Source organism: Amblyomma mixtum, chromosome 1 (genome assembly GCF_055824585.1).
Source record: "Amblyomma mixtum isolate Tamu chromosome 1, ASM5582458v1, whole genome shotgun sequence".
Lineage (NCBI taxonomy): Eukaryota > Metazoa > Arthropoda > Arachnida > Ixodida > Ixodidae > Amblyomma > Amblyomma mixtum.
Genome location: NC_143012.1, coordinates 55,300,235 through 55,319,564, shown reverse-complemented (window position 1 = coordinate 55,319,564; position 19,330 = coordinate 55,300,235). Strand labels below are relative to the sequence as shown.

General features: G+C 44.4%; 1 protein-coding gene across 1 annotated transcript in view; it reads right to left on the bottom strand.

Annotated features, from left to right (window-relative positions):
- The window catches only part of LOC149366337 (receptor-type tyrosine-protein phosphatase kappa-like), a 120,755-nt gene that overhangs the window by 83,960 nt on the left and 17,465 nt on the right, over nucleotides 1-19,330 (bottom strand). Inside the window, exons 4-9 of the mRNA XM_089550200.1 lie at nucleotides 14,694-14,836; nucleotides 11,276-11,325; nucleotides 9,942-10,109; nucleotides 8,589-8,729; nucleotides 6,890-7,177; nucleotides 1,167-1,298 (exon numbers count right to left, since the gene is read on the bottom strand). Of these exons, the coding sequence (XP_089406326.1) occupies nucleotides 1,167-1,298; nucleotides 6,890-7,177; nucleotides 8,589-8,729; nucleotides 9,942-10,109; nucleotides 11,276-11,325; nucleotides 14,694-14,836 (922 nt within the window). The remainder of the gene's footprint in view (nucleotides 1-1,166; nucleotides 1,299-6,889; nucleotides 7,178-8,588; nucleotides 8,730-9,941; nucleotides 10,110-11,275; nucleotides 11,326-14,693; nucleotides 14,837-19,330) is intronic.

Genomic DNA, 19,330 nt, shown 5'->3' with positions numbered 1-19,330 from the left:
GGTGGTGGTGGTGGTGGTGGTGGTGGTGGTGGTGGTGGTGGTGGTGGTGGTGGTGGTGGTGGTGGTGGTGGTAGTAGTAGTAGTAGTAGTAGTAGTAGTAGTAGCAGCAGCAGCAGCAGCAGCAGCAGCAGCAGCAGCAGCAGCAGCAGCAGTAGCAGTAGCAGTAGCTAGCAGTATTAGCAGTATTAGCAGTAGTGGTAGCAGTAGTGGCAGTTGTAGATCCACAAAAGCAAAACTTGCTTGAAGCTTTCCATATCGACAAGAAGGCGGACCACTGCGTTAGCGATCCGTCTATAAGCCTCTACTCAGCGGAGCGCGGTTTTTTGGAAGAATTTTTTTAGCAATCTTCGTGGCAGTTTTCTTACTTGCCTGATCTTATGTCATGCGCAGTTCTTTCATTTTCTTTTTCCTTTTTGCAATCTGTATCTGACTATAGCTACTTTTACAGCTGAAGGCGTGATAACACATTTCATATCTGTTAGTCCAAGATAGCTGGCACCGAAAAATGTGACATGGGATGTGACTGTCTGGTTATATAAATGAGGCTTGGTGACAAATCAGTTGATAGTAGCGTTCTTTTGTGTCTTGTCCTCCCCTGCGGTTGTCGTTTTTTGCGCTGTCTTCCTACCAAGCATGAATTACCAACTAGCCCAGAACCATATTTTATAGGAGATGCCTCCCGACTACAGCGGCGGGCTGAAGTGTAATGACAGACGAATAATAAGTATGTGTAGAGTATAAAAAACAGCCCTTGAACTATACACATATAGAGTTGTTCTCATGCTCTCTACCCCAACAAATCGTGAAAAACAATAACTTAACAGCTCCCGCTGAATCTCCCATTACGTAGTGCTAACCGTCCTGTCACTTTTTGTAATTTTTTAATATATGCGAGCAGAGAACTGCGTGAACGAGACATAGATGTCGCAGAGGCAGAAATGCACACTATAACCATGTGTGTCTCTTTCTCAAAGTTATTTCATCGCATCTGTCATGAACAAACTACCTCGACAGGTTCTACTAAGCACCTTTTATATCCCCTTGGTATGTGTTATTGCCACTTCTTATAGGTCTAATATTAATGATAATAACAAATATAATGAGAAAAAGCATAAAGTGATTGCATTCCGTGGGATTTTTTTTTGCGTTAGAGGCCTTGTACTCACGTGTCTCGCAAACCTCTCCCATAAATCCTGGTGGACAGATGCACTGGCCTGTGATGTCGTGACATACACCTCCATTTTGGCAGAAAGGGCAGTAGTAGTTGCACGGGGAGCCGTATCTTCCGTGAGGACAGGCTGCAAGTGAGAGAGTTTGTTAATTGCGCCGCCCTTCTGTGCCTACCTTCTGCTGATATTTGCACGTTCTTCACACAGGTACGAATGTTAACACCCTGGTTAAGAATAACAGTGGCGCATGCAGCTACAACACCGCACATCGACCGAAACTGGTGCCCGGCATCTTCACCGGAAATAGTCAGCACTGCTACCTATACTGTTTTAGACCCCGTCACGGAATCACCAGCGTAATGGGTCGTGCAGTGCATGACACATCTTCAGATCTCTGCTCCCCCAACCTATAACACTTTATAGTACTTCAAGATGTGAGCCTTCATAGGTGTCTTGAACTCCGAGATACTTTCTATGTTTGCCTGTGTGACTTCTTGCCTGTGTGACTTGAAATAAATGATCACTCCATACTTTTAACGCCCATACCCTTCCCAGAGCTCTCTCGGGTCATTAGTTTGTTCAGTTTCCCATAAACCTCCATAATAACATTCGTAGGTCCTAACGGTCCCTATGCATTAGGTTAGAAAGAGTTGCGAAATCGCATATAGCTTCCTTGAGCGACAGAGGCTTGAATAAAAATAAGTATGATATCGTGATGAAAACTCACTCAGTCTGTAGCACTGCCCACTATATTTTTTCTTCATTCCGCAAAGCTTGAATCAAAACAGCATGATAAACTTAATTTCAAATAGCGGAGATCAGTACAGTAAAAAAAAAGCGACACGGAACCGATTATAGTGCGAAAGTACGGGCCCGTCTTCAACTTTATTTTTTTCTTATTTCAAGTTTCCTCATGGCCCACGAGGAGGGAATTAGAGAGGGGAGTGAGCGGCCAATGTGAACACATAACGTTCTTCAGCGGCCTATGCTCCGTGCCGCGTTTCTGCAGCTACTTTGCGAACGCCAACGCGTTTTGTTCAAGCGCCGTGTTTCTCTCACAACGTTGTCCGTTCCAACGCAGGCATCGCACACCTCTCTGTCACTGCTACCGCATAGATAAAAGCGCGAATATTAGTTTCATAGCATTATAAGTGGGGTGCAATGCACAGCGCATGAGTGTCCTGCAGTTTAACGCGAGCATGTTCCGCTACGGCGAGAGTCTAGTAGAGAAAATCCCGAGGAAATTTTGTGGTGGATTCGTTTTTTGAATCAATGACGTGTGATAATATATTCCGGCCCATAAGCGCTGGCGCCCTTTGTTTACTTCACCTGTCTTCACCTGTGTGTCCGACAGATAGTTTCACGAGTCATGATCTTCTTGGACACTAAACACACGCTAATATTCGCGCTTTGATCTATACGGTAGTAGTGACAGAAAGGTGTGCACGCGCACGTGTGCACGTGTGAAGACGGGCCGTGCGTGCATTCTTGCAAGCCAATTTAGTGGTTTTACCGAGCCTAATTGTGTCTCCTAATGTCCGTAATCGTAGGTGCTTGTAGGGATTGAAGCATGAGGTGTAGTTTTCTGTTCTTTTCCAACTTCTTCGGTTTTCCTTCTCTTCTCTTTTTCTCTTCTTTTTTCTTTTTCAGTTCACTTTTTCAGTTTCGAGGAAACAATTGTACAAGGATTTGTTCTGCGTCGTGATCTTCCGTCTGCCTCTGTACCGCTCGGTGTACTGTATATCCTCGCCAGACCCATACTGGTTTACCGGGAAATGACGTACTCAAATGCCCTCTCGCCATGTACAAAAAGAAATTTCTACAAATTACCCACTGGGACCTGACCGGTGAAAATATCGCCAGAGAAAAGAGGTAATTTTGTGTCTAAGGTATATTGTCGCCTTCGTGGTGCTCCTCAAAACGATTGAGCCTTGCATCGTCAATTGTGAAGACAAAATACTCATCTGGGATATCATGCAGTGAACAGAGAAAAAAAAAGAGTTAATTCGACGCAGCATTTTCTACGATATCTCACTGCACTGCCATTTGTTGATAAACCCTTAGATATGTTATTTTTAATTGGTTTACGTAGCCTCTGGAAAACACGCATGCTGGACACTGTGAATGGGTTGTTTCTGGAAAATACCACAATACCATTTCAGTAGAATCATTGCAATTTTAAAAGAAATGTAGGCCAGACCGAGTTCGAACCGGAGTAGCACTTACTCCTCATTGCCTTTTTTCTTGTTCTGTGTTGTTTAGATGCGTTGTATGATGATGTATTTCTTGTGTGTCCCTCATTGACCCTTTTCTTCTGCTTGGTTGCGTAGGCTTGTTGGTTTGCCACATGGGCATAAAGCATCACATCTTTGTAATAAATACCATATTGAAAAAAAAAACCCTCGATAGCCTTGTGCTCTAGCGCAGCGGCCCGCGAAGCTGACATGTGCGCGCCGCCGCGGGTGCGAGTACCAGTCGTGGATATTGGTTTGATTTCTTTTTTCGGTGTTGCTAGGCAACGGTACAAGATCCAAACATCAGGATTCTTGGCGTTGCTGTTGCTAGGCAGCGGCACAAGATGAAAAGATGACAAGATTCTTTCAAGAAAGATGACAAGAGTGCTTTCACACTAAAACTGTTTCATTGAATGAGTTACGAAGGACGCATAAAATTGGAATTTGGCTCATGCTTCCAAGCATAGAAAACGGTGGGATACAAGAATCCAACAGCCACTGCGATCACTTTTTGGTCATTGGGCTGGGCTACTGACCTGAAATATTCTGGCTTATTCCCGGTCGCAGCAGTCGCATTTGGATTGAGTTGAAATGCTTGGAGGCCTTGTACTGTGCGATATCAGTGCACGTTAAAGAGCCCCAGATGGCAGAAATTATCCTAAGCCCTCCTCTACGGCGTTCCTTAGAGATCTGACTTCCTTAGAGACAGTAAACCCCAAAAACATATTAAAAATGATTCTACATTCTCTTTCTGTTTAATACCCGACTTCCACTAACACTTGTTGCAATGTTTCTATATCTGCTTTAGTGTAGCCCGCCAAGAAGCTTCTATTTAACATCATGCTCTGGCGTTACTCGATGCCGCTGACGGCATTCGCCAATTAAAACCTACATCTCAATGGCCACGGACACTCCAATGGACGTCCCCAAGACGTTCAAGGTTGTTTCAGTGCCCATTGGGATGGTTTAAACTTCTTGCACAAAATTCGAATTGAGCAATCCCAAGCGTTCACTTTGTCGCTATCACTGTCACCTTCACTGTAAACGTAAACGTTCTCAGCAGCGTTTGCAAAAGTGATGACGCCTTCGAACTAGGTGTTCCACCCAATGATGGCGATGGATGGCTAGGACAAGGCGGCGTTCACACGGTGGTCGGGAGAATCCGAGTTCCCCATGCCAAGAAGAGCTACGATCGTAGATCTTCTTCGCATGGGGAACTCGGATCTACAATCGTAGCGCGTGGCCCTTTGCTTGGTCATGTACTCCCTACCCCGTTGCTTTGGCTGCGCTTCCTCCTGTCTATACCTCACCTTACCTCCTTTGTTTCCCTTCCCTCTCGTCATATCCGGTCCCTCTCAAGGGGGTTCGCGAGAAGAAACGCGATTTAATGATGCCCTAGTCTAAATCAAAAGGAAGAAATCGGCTTGTGCAGGGCATGCAATGCGAAGGCACGATAACCGCAGTTCCTTAGGGGTAACGGAGTAGATTACAAGAAAAGGCAAGCGTATCAGGATGCTCCAGAAAGTTAGGTGGGCGGATGAAATTAAGAAGTTTGTGGGGATACGGTGGCCACAACTGGCAAAAGACAGCTTTAATTCGAGAGACATGGGAGAGGCCTTTGCCCTGCAGAGCGCATAGTGAGGAGAATTATGATAATGACCTGAAAATTTTCAGCGTCAAATCAGGATGGAATGGTTAAAGATGCGCATTTCAGTTACTGTCTTTCAGGAAACCTTATTGATGTTATCTTTTGAGAACTTACAAGAGCCTGCAAGAATTTTTTTAAAAACAAATATTCACATGAGCACGAGCTCGTGCTTCGCGATGTGAGCACTCTCATTCGTGCTCTGAGTAAGGAAACTACGCTACACAAAACAAGAAATAAATGAGCCACTAATCACAGCGTCGATTAGCGATAAGCACTGCGAATTCGCTGCGTCATATTCCTGAAGCTGCACCGGGAGTTCAACAGCTGCATCTCCATCCCCATAGCACACATAATTGATTGCTGGCCAGTGTGTTCTCGCCTCTGCTGCAGCACTGTTGTTCCTGAAAATGGAGGCGCCCGGCTCTTATCGAAGAACCATCGATATGACTGCTGGTTGGTGGGTTGGTTGGTTGGCAATGTCTTAGCGCCACCGACATTCTTTACTCCGGAAACGTTTGAGAGCGACAGCACCGCGACTCGAGAATGCTGAGGCACATGAAAATTCTGAGAATCTTGCACATCTTACTTTTCGCTGAAAAAGGATCCCCATGAAACTATTTTTGAAGTAAATAACGGAAAATTTCTGAGCGCGTTCTGCAATTTTTACGGGAAACATTTTGAGTTGTAATTGCAAATCGAAATTTTATGAATATATGCTTACTTGCACACCAAGCACACCAAGAACTTATATAAAATATACTGACCTGGTCAAGGCAATCGCCTACAATTGTGCACTAGTCGTACCTTCGTAGCTCCTACTGTCGTGTTTTTTTTTGAAAACCTCAAAATAAAAACTTGAATAGCCTGTATATGCGACGGCGAAAGGAATCCTTGCCGAGGCACCTCTGTACTTATACTAGAACAATATTTTTGTGCTAAGTAAACGAGAATTGCAGCCGAAGAATCACGCAAATTGGCATGGAGCACGATGAATTAAAGATTTACGTGCCGTTGCGCTGGTTTTATTGTGAACAGCTCGGTCTTTTTTTTTGCGGGCACTAAGAATCTACGTTACAACCTTCTGTACGCAGCCAAAGGTCTTACTGCTCTGCATACCGCAATCGCAGGAGTATTCGCTGATAGGCGATAGTGACGTAGAGCCACGCATGAGCAGCGAAGGATCGCCATACTGTGATTCGCTCCTCAGTAAAAGTCACATTTTTCGGGAGGAGGATGGGAGAGGAGGGGCTGAGGTATGTGCTTGCTGTTCTCCTCTCGATCACAAAGCGAAAGCAGTGATGCGAGTTCACACATATACACCACTCAGTTTGATGCAGGGAAAAGCACGAACTCTCTTGGGAGAAGTTCAACATTCGCTAATCTTCAACTTTCACTTGAATACAAAGCCTGCTACATGGTTGCGCAGAATACAAAATGCAGATAACATCGTGTGAATAACACATAGTGTTTCATTCTCTGATGAGTTATAAAGAACTAATTATTAAAATAAACAAGGTGACCTCTCTTCCGAAGCTTCAAGGCCAAGAGACGTAGAGAACTTTAACTTCGCTATTAGAAGCTATCTTGTTACAAACCAGTCAGAAAAAAAGCCAGCGGTTTCCTTGTTTGCAGACTTCAAAGCAAGCAGTTTCCGGAAACTGAAGAATAAAAGTTTAAACCATCGCGGAGTGCTTTCTTCATTGATAATGAGATAAATTTCTGCATAAAACCCAAGAACAGAAACCTCCACAGTGAAATATTTTTCTTCCTTAGCAGTTGAAACAATTGGCCCCATGTACCACTGCGTCTGAACAATCTTACGGTTAAGTCTCACTTACTGCGTACAATCAGCCGGATGATAGCCCTATTCTTCCCTGGTGACCTAGTGTTCGGGCCACTTGCCACGTATACTCCGTTGTGCTGGATGTCCACCGCATTCGTCTGCCAGCTGAAGCCGGGTCCATTTGTTGAGAGCTTCTCAGTAGCGTGTCCCGTTGCGTTCACCCTGGCCCATGACGTCACTCGAAACGGTTCGGTGACACCAGTTACCTCCAGCACTTGCAGGGCTACCTCGTCGGAACGGCTGGCTGTGACCGTGTAGTTTACCGGAAGGAAAGTTGGCCCTCCTGCAATCCGAGAAAAGGGCAGTGTGAATACCCCGGGGGAGAAATTTGTATTACATTTTACTACTCCTTACTGGGCAGGGAAAAAAAGGCTAAATTACTCCCCAAGGACATCTTGTGCCTGTGACCAACCGGACCGCCAGCTAGTTGGTCGGTGATGATGCAAAGAAGGCACGTTGTGTGAAACGACAAGGATAATAAGCGAAGGGAAAGGCGACGGTTAAAGAGAAAACGGAATGCTCTAGTTGAGCCTTAGTTTCAGAGAACTGGGAGATGCAAAAAGAGTGGATATATTTTAGAAAAAATTGGTGATAAATGGAGAGTTTACTGACGTGAATGACAGCATAGTTGAAGGTCGGTGAGAGTTTTGTCAGCCACAGCCAGGGTATGCAAGGAGTGAAGGCCTGGCTTCCATACCTACCAACTGAACTTGCTTCTCAGAAACCTTTGGGGTAAGGATTTGTGGCTTCGTTCCACTGAGAGGGAGCCGCACGCCGCTCGCTTTTTTCCTTGAGGCCTCAATTAAATCCTCGAGACAGGTCCCTATGGTTTATGAAGGTTACCTGGAAGCCGTTGCGCTTCGTATGTTTGAAATTCCTCTGGGTCGAAGGATCCGTTATTATTATCACATACAGAAAACAGGACAGTGCTATCAGCGCTCTCGTATTTACGTTTTGTGGCTTGCTATTTTCTCAATCTGCAGTATAAGCTCTACGTATTCTGTTCTCTTTTATAGCCACAGTTAAACGAAATAATCGCATCTTCTTTCCATTACGGAATAAAACAGATGTTATAAGTTTTTCAAGCAATATATTTGAAACTTGTATGCAACCAGTCAAGACCGAAGAAGAAGCTGCAATGTATAGTGTTATTTTTTGGAGAGCCAGAAAGAGATGACACCGAAATGCGTGTAGCATTTCGGTGTCAGCACTTCTAAACTATTAGTTCTAAGCCAGACAGTGGACAACTCATTTACGTGGCCTTGTCCAATTAACTTATGTGGCTGGCTTATAAACTTTCCACAGAGACGAAAAAATGGCAGCGCCTTCTACATGGCGCCTAAGAATTATGGGACACCAATGACATAACCAGTTTTCAGGTATAGCATGCATATAAAGCCTCGAGCAGATCTTTTTGTCGCTAAAAAACACCATCCATCAAAACTTGTGCTTTTAAGTTGCTTTCGCTGCCAACAGAGGTCTCACTTGTGGAAATCAGCAAAGAATATGGTCTTCCCGCATCCTAGTTCACACACACTTATTTTTCGCAAGATGCCGCCGTCAGTCTCAAATGACGGCCGCATAGTAAGATCAACTAATCCGCTTGTTACTCAAGCTGATAGTAGAAGTTTTCGAATCCAATCCAAAACCCAATGAGGGCTAGCAAAGTTCGATGCTACACCACTGTTTCTTACCTTTAAGCTCAAAAAACATGGCTGGTGAACCCACGTTGGATAGTGTGCTTCGCTCTACCTGGCACCAGAACATGTTTGTTCGCAAGTGAGGGAAGACTGGTGGTGTTCTTGTTGGCCACTTCAATACATAAGCACCTGAAGCTAGAAGGAGGAAAAAAACTATAACTTAAAACACAGCTAATGCCACTAACGGAGGAGCAATGAAAAATTAATAAACCGTTGGTTGAAATGTTTATCATATTAATACGCTTTATACTCTAAAAAAGGCGCCAAAATAAACACGTAACATGCCAAAGTTCCAAGCAAACAAATTCTAGACGATGATTGAACGGGTTTTACCAGTTGAATAAAAGAATATTTGGAGTCTGATCCAACCTTCCCTTTATTCTTCGATTTTCATCAATACGGCCCACTTCATATTTTCGACGTCCATCGCTGATTGCTGTCTCTTGGCTGCGTTTCTAGCTTCTTAGCACTGCCTCTCGAATATGGAGACATCCCTTCTAAATGCTCAAAGTAAAACACTAGTTTTTGCATGTGTAAACTGCCCCTAGAAATATGCATTCTAGACATTCAATGAAAAGCAGTGTGCCTATCAAGAACGAAGCGCTCACAAGAAGCGCAACACTGATATTAGGAAGGGGGCACTCGAAGTCGTTCGTTTTTAGACAAACGATACCAGTGCAAAAAAAATCAGGTTATAGAAACTCTTAAACAAGTTAACCCTACGCCAGTAGCACTTTTGGGGCCATGAAGCGCCAGCGCAAATGCCTACGAGAACACATGCAGCTAATTTCAAACGCCGGCCATAGTTGAATACCAAATAAGAAAGTAGGAAAATAACCAGCACTTATGTAGCCATAATATGTTAAAGGTTAAATGGCTTCCAAAGTAAAAAACCGTCAGTAGTAGCCCCGTGCCACGTGGGCCCGAATTATCTTTTTCTTCTCTGACTCCCACCTACCTCCCTGCCCTTACGGTGCGGTTGAGGTGTCCACCAACATATGAGACAGTTATCCCTCGATTTCAGTTCCTCAAAGACGCTTATTTTAAATTATCGTTAGACATCAATGATGAAATTCGCTGTGCTTTAGCAGTCGAACTTGAATTCAAATTATTAATTTCAAGAAAAATAGGTCCTCTTAGAAACAGCGCTTGAAAAGTTGCTTGTGGCACGAGCATCCGAAAGTAGCCTCTGCACCCTGCTGTAATCTACCAACTTTTTTTTTGCGCCTTCATAGTGCTTGCGAAATCTGCAGTTCTTTACAATATGATTAAATAGCAATGAGAGCTGCCGTGGTGCCCCCGTTGCAAACCATGAGCTTCTGCGCATTTTCGCTTTGCTGCAAATACCTGCATGCTTCTGAGGGCGAAGGTCGACGTCAGGCGGCAATGCGACTTCTTTGATTGCGTAGTCAAAAGTAATTGGGCGATCCTCAGGGCCATGGCATTCGAGTTCCGACATCATGTTTGCGCCGTAGATAAAATTCCTGTGCAAAGCCGTGACGTCCAGGACATCCTCTGTAAGTAATTAAGTTGTGAACCATATTAACATCTGCAACGTTGAGCCCCACAGCGTTATACTGCATTCAGTGCTTGAATGCCGTTACCCCTAATTGCATACTAGTTGACAGAGCGCCAGTGGCATCTTCAAGTGACTCTGCCAAGGGAACATTCCTTTAAAAATGATTCATTAAATTCCTCAAAGTTTCATGAATCCTGTCCGCGTTTGTCTAGGCCGTTAATGCTTAAGTCATATAGAGAACATGCACACATTTCTAAGTACAATCTTCAGTGCACTAGTTGGAGTGTGTCTAAAGTGTAGCTATTTTATTCATAAGTTCGCTAATCTATTACATTGCAGGAGTAGTGCCGTTACTAGTGTCAATTCACCATTGTCATCATCACGCATTATAACCATAGTAAGGGCACCTTTTTTTCCTTTGAGTGATTGTGTACTTATTATGAATTCTTCCCGTCCCGTCATACCTATTTATTTGTCGGGACCAAGCACCTCAATGAGGAATGGCCTAGTGCATTCGGGGCTTTCTTGTGCTCATTTTAATCCCGCCTGGGTGATTAACGCAAGCTACGGCGGATGCTACTGCTTTCTTAAACGCACCATCTGGAATTAATTAATAATGCACTTGCTCCACCGGCCGAACAGACCGCTCTTCCAAACGATCAAGATATCTTTTACCGCGCCGACTAGCAAACTTAGGAAAGTACTTGGATAAAAAAGCTAAAAAAACCTGCTGCTTTTTGTTTGCACTTTATGCTTTAGTTTGTAACTCTTTTCGAATATCTTGGAAACGACTAGTGCTGCTATTTTTTACGATAGTCGAATGCAAGTTTCGAACGAAGGGCCAAATTCCGTACAAAGAAGGACCTTCAACCAAGGCCGTCGACATATTGCCATGACGTTGCGGTGGTTCCTCTCACACCTGCTAGCCAGCCGTCATGACAGTAGGTATATGCCACCGGCTGAAAAGTTTCCTCCGTGGGATATTCTTTACTTTATTCTTGTGCTGGATCCAGGTATCTCAATTTGCCCTTGCACAATTCTTTCATACGTGCAACATAGTGCTGCGTTATATGCACGCGCTGCCACAAATATAATATGATGATAAACGTAAAATCACCCTTGCAAATGAAAAGGACCGGAATGAATACTTCTCTTAGCATACCTTTGATACGGGAAGACATAAATCGAAAATACGACGAATTTCTGAAGAAACTGGAAAAGAAAAAAACGGAATATCTGTCAGATTCCATAGCTGGCGCACAAGAAATAACTTGCAATTTCAAGCAGAGTTGTTGAAGAAGTACGTCTTAAAGGAACCGTTTCTCAGTTTATGAAGGTGTGCTCAAGATGAATAAATACAGGTGTAACTACGCACCCAGAACGTTAGCACTGATTCACACGAGTTTTTGCCTTTCATGACACTAACTAAATATATCCAGTGTTTATAAGTTAAATTATCAATGACCCAGGGTTGTAAAGAGAAGGAATAAAAAAATCGGAGCTTTCACTTAGCCGACATGTCATCCTAAACATTATTGTATGCTACGTCTCATCACATGCTGCCGTCAGAAATATGCTGTCTTCTGGAAAATTAAAGAAGTGCCATGAAACAACAGCGCCTACATCTAAAAACACAACGAAAGAACGACGCATGACAAGCGCTAATTTCATATTTCTTTATCTGCTGAGAAGCCAGCAAATATTAGGAAAACCAAGGAATACGCAGAAGCAAAACCCCACACAAACAGCAAAACTGTTCAAGATGCATCTCGGTCATGAAAAGGGATACAGCGTTATCACTAACACAATCTTTTCTTTCTTTCTTGTCAATTGTAGACAAAAATATTTCAGTGGGAAATCGTTTATGAGCGTAATTTTTCCTCATAAAGGAAGATTTCAATATAGCACTCAAAATATCCGCAAATCAACCGATGGCAGTCTTACAGTTTTTTTTTCATTAAGCTTTTTGCTATCGTCCAAAGCGTTCCCCATTGGTTTTTATGGCAGTCTTAACTTTTCCATGCGATCTATAGGAACACTTCAAAAGAAAGATTTTGCTACGTATGAGAACAACGCACCTTTTCTACACAATATTTCCAGAAACATATCTTGCAATTTTCTAAATTTTCAAAAAATTTTTCTGAGAAAGTTGGATATGATGAAAAACTTCAAAAACCTCTCGTGCCTTAGTATCTTTGCTCCTTCCCAGAATCCTTATACCATAAAATCGTGGTTCACACTTGTCCTGCGACTTGTCCTGTGTCGCTCTTCGGTTGTGTTTGTCTTTTTAGGCGCTATTGTTGCCTGATTCAAGTACTATGCACCATCTTGCCCAAACTGAAGTTCTTAATCATCTTTCGGAAACACAGGTCCCTTTTGTTTGTGACACCACGGCGTCTTTTCGAATCGATACCTTTGTTTCCTTCGTCGCGTTAATATGCCGTGCAAGGTACATTTAGTTTTGTCTTCGGAAGGGACTCTTGCCGGCGGACGTGATTGTTCTTTACGGTTACTTGTGGCCAACTATAAGACCACGTTCGTGCAGGCTAGTTGGTTCATGACTGAAGGAAGGAAAAGCTGCGCAAAATGACCAGGACAAAAGGTGACGGAACGAACAGACCTTTAACAGCAGTATTCCCCTATTATTTCTGTTGCCTGCTATCGGGGTTACTGACCGCGACGAAAGCTTATCGTGGTGCACAGAAATGGTGGTTCAAAGTCCTTACAGTGCAAATTGACTTCCGCCTATTCTTCATAGTCTCTATACAGGTGAATTTGGTTTCTGAAAGTGCACTGGGTAGTTCTTTGGGCTCCCAGTGGTAGCGAGTGGCTGCCCTGGAGCGTCAACCTTGGTTTCACAAGCACCACCAGGGCCAGCACCTGCCATCGCAGGGCAGTGGTGCATCACTTAACCTGTGCACCACTGTGTCAGGAGTGGTATGAGGACACCCACGGATCTGTGAATGTAAACTCGACGATGACCAATTCCGCATATATGGCCATTAACCCATTAACGCTATGACATCGTACCCTTAGGGCGGAGTTTCTGTCTAGTCAAGTTTTTGAAGCGAAAAGCTTCACTACGAGGGTCGGATCCGAACTTCGCGTAAGTCGTCAGCCCGTGCACAGATTTGCCAGTTCTGCGCATGCTCGAAACCGAGTGACGTGACACGCGGCGCAGGCGGCCGCAGCCGTCGCCGCCGACTCCGTCACCGGACCTTTCGCCGCAGCCGTGCGCTACTGCGCATGTGCGCCGCCGCTACCGCTGCGCGCGCTACTCCTCCTCGCCACCGTTCGACCTTTCGATGCAGCCGCGCGCTATTTAAAAAGAAACTGCGTCGAGGCTGGGATCGAACCAGGGCCTTTGGCATTTGAAGCGGAGACGCTACCACTCAGCCACGAATGGTTTGAGCATGAATAAAGGCGCATCTATTGAATGCATGGCTCTCATAAATAAAAGGAAAGGAATGAAAAAATAAGAAGGAAAAATAAGAAGTATAAAAATGAAATACAATAGGAAAACAAAACATAAAACCATAAAAATAAGAAACTAAAGAAAAATAAAAATTTAATAAGAAATATATATGAAAAATTAAAAATAGTCAATAAGAAAAATAAAAAGTAAAAATGAATAACAAATAAGTTATAAAAAGAAAACAAACAGTGCACCAGGAAACGCTTTCGCCTTGCAGCACTTTAGAGGGCCAAAGTGCCCCCCGAATTTTAACCGCGCCGATTTCCGTCTCCTCCTCCGCCTCCGTACCGGCAGTGTGTGGACGGCCTAACGCCTCCGCCGTTATCGTGGTGCTCCCAGTGCATTGTGCGCGAACTGCGAGAGCCATGACGTCAAACCAAGCATAACTGAATCTTTCGCTTGTATATCCAGGCTTAACCAGAGCTAAGCCACTGACAATTTTTTTTCTAAATTGGTCTAATTTCAAGATTCTATTTTCGAGCAGTACCAACGAGCATACATTTTCACTGAAAATAAAATTATCAGCTGTTGCCCCTTAAAGGATTATCACAGACTATTGCGGCGGCAAGTAAGCTAAGGCGCACCAAGGCCGCAAGTTACCATGGCCAGAGAGCGGTGGTTATGTGAGCGCGAAATAAAAGCGCGGCACATTACATCCAGGCAGTTCTTCTATTTCCATGAGTGAGACAGACGAACCTGCTAAGCGCGGCGCTCGGCAAGAGGCTCAGAAACGCCGACGTCAGTCTGCAGCTGTGCGCTCGGTCGAAGCAGAAGCGACTATACAAACGTGATTCAAATGGTGGCCGTGGTAATGGCGTACGCGCCACCTCTCAGGCATGCAGCGACAAAACTCAACGAGTCGCACGTGATGACGCACGTAGAGCGTACAAACTTCAAACCAGGAATGAGACTATATAAGTGCGATGCAAAAGCGTGGTGCGATACATCCTGCCAGTTCCTCGACCGGGATGAGCGAGGTAGACGTGGCTACTAAACGGGCAGCGTGAAGAGCTGTGTTCAAAATCGCATTGTATCAGGGGTAAACGTGTGGGGACACAAACAGGAAAATACATGACAAGAAAGCAGGAAGAAGAGATTTCGTTACCTTTCGGATGTGACGCCATATCGCATTGAGCCGGCGTAGTCGGTACGATTTTCCTTAAAAAATTGCAAAGACGCTGTCATTTGTGATGTGTTCCAGGCAGATATCCGGAGGTCGTGAAACGCGCTCTTGCAAATTGATGATTCCTTTTGGTGAAAGAAAAGCACCATGAAAATTTTTCTATAGCCAGAAAATTGAATTCTCCAGAAGAGCGCGCAACTGTTATGTCACATGTTTCCAGTCACGCTAAAAAACGAGAATACAATAACTAAGATCGAGCAGTTAGGCATTCAAGTTTTTAAATGCATTTTAAAATTTATCTCAGATGACAGCTTGCCGTCGCGTTGGCAAAAGTGCGTCCACTTTCGTGACGATATCCTTAGCATTGAGGAGCACTTGACGGTAGTAGCCCTCACTGAGCAAGGAAGCTCAAAGAGATTTGTATCATTGTATTTCAATTGTTAACCGCGCGGCTCTCATTTTTAATAACAAATTAAAACAATACAGTCTTGGTCAAAAGTCTTAAGGCCAAAGGCTTTTCACTTCAGCCCCGTAATGGAGCCATTACGGCAGCATTAAAGACCGAATGACCTTGAAATGCTAGCAGAAGGTTTCTTCTTGTGGTACAGAAGCTTCCTGATTGACTTGTGTTTTGAATGATCGCTACACGGAGCATTCTAGAAACATTCACTTCGCTGCAGCTGAAGCTGTGACCTTAAGACTTCTCACCAAGACTACATCCAATGCCAAGTTCCTGAAGCCAGGATACCACGAGCAGCACTAGGTTATAGTGTCCTTCCACGGCACTGTAGGCCGTGGGCTACATTTTGTAAGCCATGGAGGTTTCTGTAACAGAAGAGTGACATAGACGAGTGTTCAAAGCGATATCAATCTTTCAAAGGAAATCGTTCCACAGAGGTCAGTCTCGTTGGGAAAGGAATTAAATTTACGTTACAAAAGAACGCCAAACGAAAATGAAAAAACAACGACGTTTCAGAACCTACTCGGTTCCTTCATCAGGTGTGACAGCGGGCGAGTTGCGGCTTACCATTTTAAGCCCTCGTTCAATCAGCGCCGTGTTACTGAGCGTAGGCTGTGAATGTAAGAAGGGGAAGGGCTCTTAGCGAATGGTCAACAATCTCCGCGTCTGCTGAATGTCCCATGACTCAAGTAAGAGCCTCCTGCGCGGGCGCGGCTCGGTGTCCAGCAAAATGGTTACCTCGAAGTGAATCATAAGGTCACATGCCTCGCAGTGTTCGGCCACCACGATGCAATCCCTGTTCATTTGTTTGACATCCGCTTTGTGCTACTTTAGTCTTTCGGTGAAGTTCATCGTTTCACCAATGTACAACGCCGAGAACTTCTACAAGTAGGACCAATCTTGTGTTGAGAGGTGGACTTTGACAAAGCGCACAGGCAACGTGGCATTCCGGAAACCGCGCTGAGCTCATTGTTTCCTTACTGTTTCAGGACGTGCCAGCAAAATGCTTCAAATCACCGAGTGACGCCTCCTCAAGTCGAGGCACAGAAAGAGTATTCAGTTCCCTGCGGTGCAACTTTTTTCAGGCGTTGCAATAACGGTCAGCGCGGTGCACAGCAGTCGGGTGAAAGACCGCACTCGATTCCAAAGCCTGAAGGCAGAGTTCGACACTCAGACGTTGTTGATGCCTCCATCAATAAACCTGCTAACGGCTAAAGAGATCTCCCTTTTCGTGTGTAATATGGAGTCAAGTAAAACCAACGACTGACATTCTTGAAATGGTTGAAGAGGCAGCAAAGAGTTCTGGATTTCTCTCATTAGGCAGTCGAGCCTTTTTGAGATCGCAACTTTGAATACAGACAGTGAGGGTAGAGACTTCGGCGAAGTATCGCGTGTAAGTGCGGCTTATTTGATCACGTAGAAGTCTTGGTCCCTCGAAAGCTCTTACCCCGCCTAATTTCCAGAGGCGCGTGGTAACGCCTACTTCTTCAATAGACGTGAAGGGGACTAGATGGCCGAAGTTCTTAAGCGTATTTACCGTGTCAAAGCACCGGAGGACGGGGACCTCATTCTTGCTCAGACATCCAAAGTGCAAAGACACCATCTCAGACGAGATGTGTTTTCTAGCACATCCTGCTTTGCGAAACATTGCCTTTACTTGTAGCGGTGCTCGGACCACTTAAAACAATACGGGCGTTAAAGTTCCAGACTGGTGATACAGGCCTTACTGCGTGACGGCTGAGGGCTTTCAACAGTGTTTATGGATTCACAATAGAGCACAGAGTCGTGAACCGGCGTACCTCACAAGGAGCTCTACATTAATTCATACCCATTCCAGTGCTAAGGGTGCGCGTTGCTTTGGGTCGTCAGAAGGTAGCGTAGGAGCGGCAGTGTGCCCAAGTAAAATTTCTTCCGCGTTAACGATGCCAGCCGTTAGTTGCACCCGAAGTTAACACTGAACGATAAACTGATCTAGCTCCCGTTATCGTCTAGCTCAGGCATAAGTGGTTACTAAACCGCAGCGAAGTCCATGCCAGAACTCCAGCCATCATCATCATCATCATCATCAAAAGCAGGGCAATGGCCTCTCCCATGTATCTTCAATAAGTCCGGTCCTTTGCCAGCTGTAGCCACCGTATCCCCGCAAACTTACAATTCTCATTCGCCCACCTAACTTTCTGGCACCCCATGCGGCGCTTACCTTCTCTTGGAATCCACTCCGCCCCTTAAGCAGCGGTTATCTTGCCTTCGCATTACATGCCCTGCCCAAGCCCATTTAATACTCTTGATTTCTACCAGGATGCCCTTAACCCGCGTTTGTTCCCTCACCCTACTCTTGCCGCTTGTGGTCTCTTAACTTTAAACCGATAATATTTCCTTCTACAGCTCGCTGCGTTGTCCTTAACTTAAGCTGCACCCCCTATTTTGCCTCCAGGTTTCTTCCCCGTAGGTGAGTACCTGTAAAACACAGCTGTTGTACACGTTTCTCTTGAGAGATATTGAGGGATACTGAAGCCGGAACGTTGCAAATCTTTTTCCGCCGAATAATATCCATCAGAAAAAAAATATAATCCCTGTGGCCTGAGCGGGATTCTATTCAATGTACTCGTAAACTGAGGAGACAAGGGACAGGGAATGAAGAGTTAGATATTGCAGACATATGAATTAAGGAAGACTACCGTCATTGAAACCAAGGAGCATAAGGGACTATTTCGACTCCTTTCAAGTAATTGGTAGCGTTAATCAACAGGCAATTATTAGAGTGATTATATTATAGCTGAAAGGTAACTGATTTGAAAACAGAAGAGAAAACAACCATATGCCACCTGTCGGATCCAACCGACGCCCCTTCGATTGCACGACCTTCGGCGGTCGTGGTTTTGGATCCCAGCGGCGGCATGCGGCTGTGTTTATTTATTAGACTTTGTAATCAATATTACTTCAGCGATGAAATAATTTCTGTATTATCTCCACCTGAGTTAACAAAGAAAGTTAGACAATCGAAACTTTTCCTTATGCACGTTGGTTTCGGTCACTTTTTGCTTATGTGATCAGCAGGATAGGAGCCTTAATGAAAAGAATGCACTCCCACACCACCAACGGAAGCTTCATGCTCCTGAGTCCTGAAGTGTAAGTTTGCTCCTCGGTTTGTTTTCAAATTGCTTAATTCCAGTCCCAAAGCTTATTTTAAGTAATCTTTGGGTTGCGGTCAGCTGTTGGCCTTGGGCTGGTAGTTTTTGTCATTTTCTTCAGGCACTGAAAATACTATCGTGCACATATGTCTATTGTGACGTTCTTCAAGAATTTATTAATTCTTTAGGCTGAGTAGAATTGGATGTCTGGGCTATCCAGTAAGTAACCTTTACTTGAGTTGTGTAGCAAAAAGGGCCCTCTGAACAGCCACTAAAGTTGGCTTCTTTGTAAAAATATGCTTCCTGCCAAGGTGACCTAATAGGAGTCATAAAACTCCCAAGTTTGTTACGCTTCATCATAGAAATATGTGTGACTTTCGTAATAAGATGTATTCGGCTTTGTAATGGTTCAACAAAATAAGCTTCAAGAGATATTGTTGCTGCATTTTAAAATAATGGAGACTCAGAACAACGAACGTATAGAAAGGTCGAATAGGGAAAACTGTTGCTCCAACAGCACCAAATATTGTTAGTGTACGTTCAAGAGAATACACGGGAATGCGAAGTATGATTTGATTAACGCTGACAAACTAAACTTTGTTCTAAGTTTTGCTACTGCCATTCTAATTATCGGGTAGCGCACGGTTACGTTCAGTTACCTTCGGTTTTCAAAACGAACAATTATATGTCGTGAGCGGATTTCATAGAGGATAAGACTACTCCTGGCGACCTGGGGCTTTAAAAGACAATCAGTTTCGCCATGCTTCCCTCATCTTAGTCATTTTGGGCTAAGAGTGCCCGTCAGCATATTTAGCACTGATGCTCCGTGGTCTTTGCAGAAGTAGATGGCATGGTTACTCCAAATGATGTTTTTATATGTACTTCTCGTGCCTATGTCTGATAAAAACAACAACACACGCAGAGACTCCTTTCACGATTCTTTGTCCCAGAGTAGTTTTACCAACCACTGCCCCGCGTGCACGTGTAATTCACGCTTTATACACCAAGAGAGATGAGTGCCTTAGCGG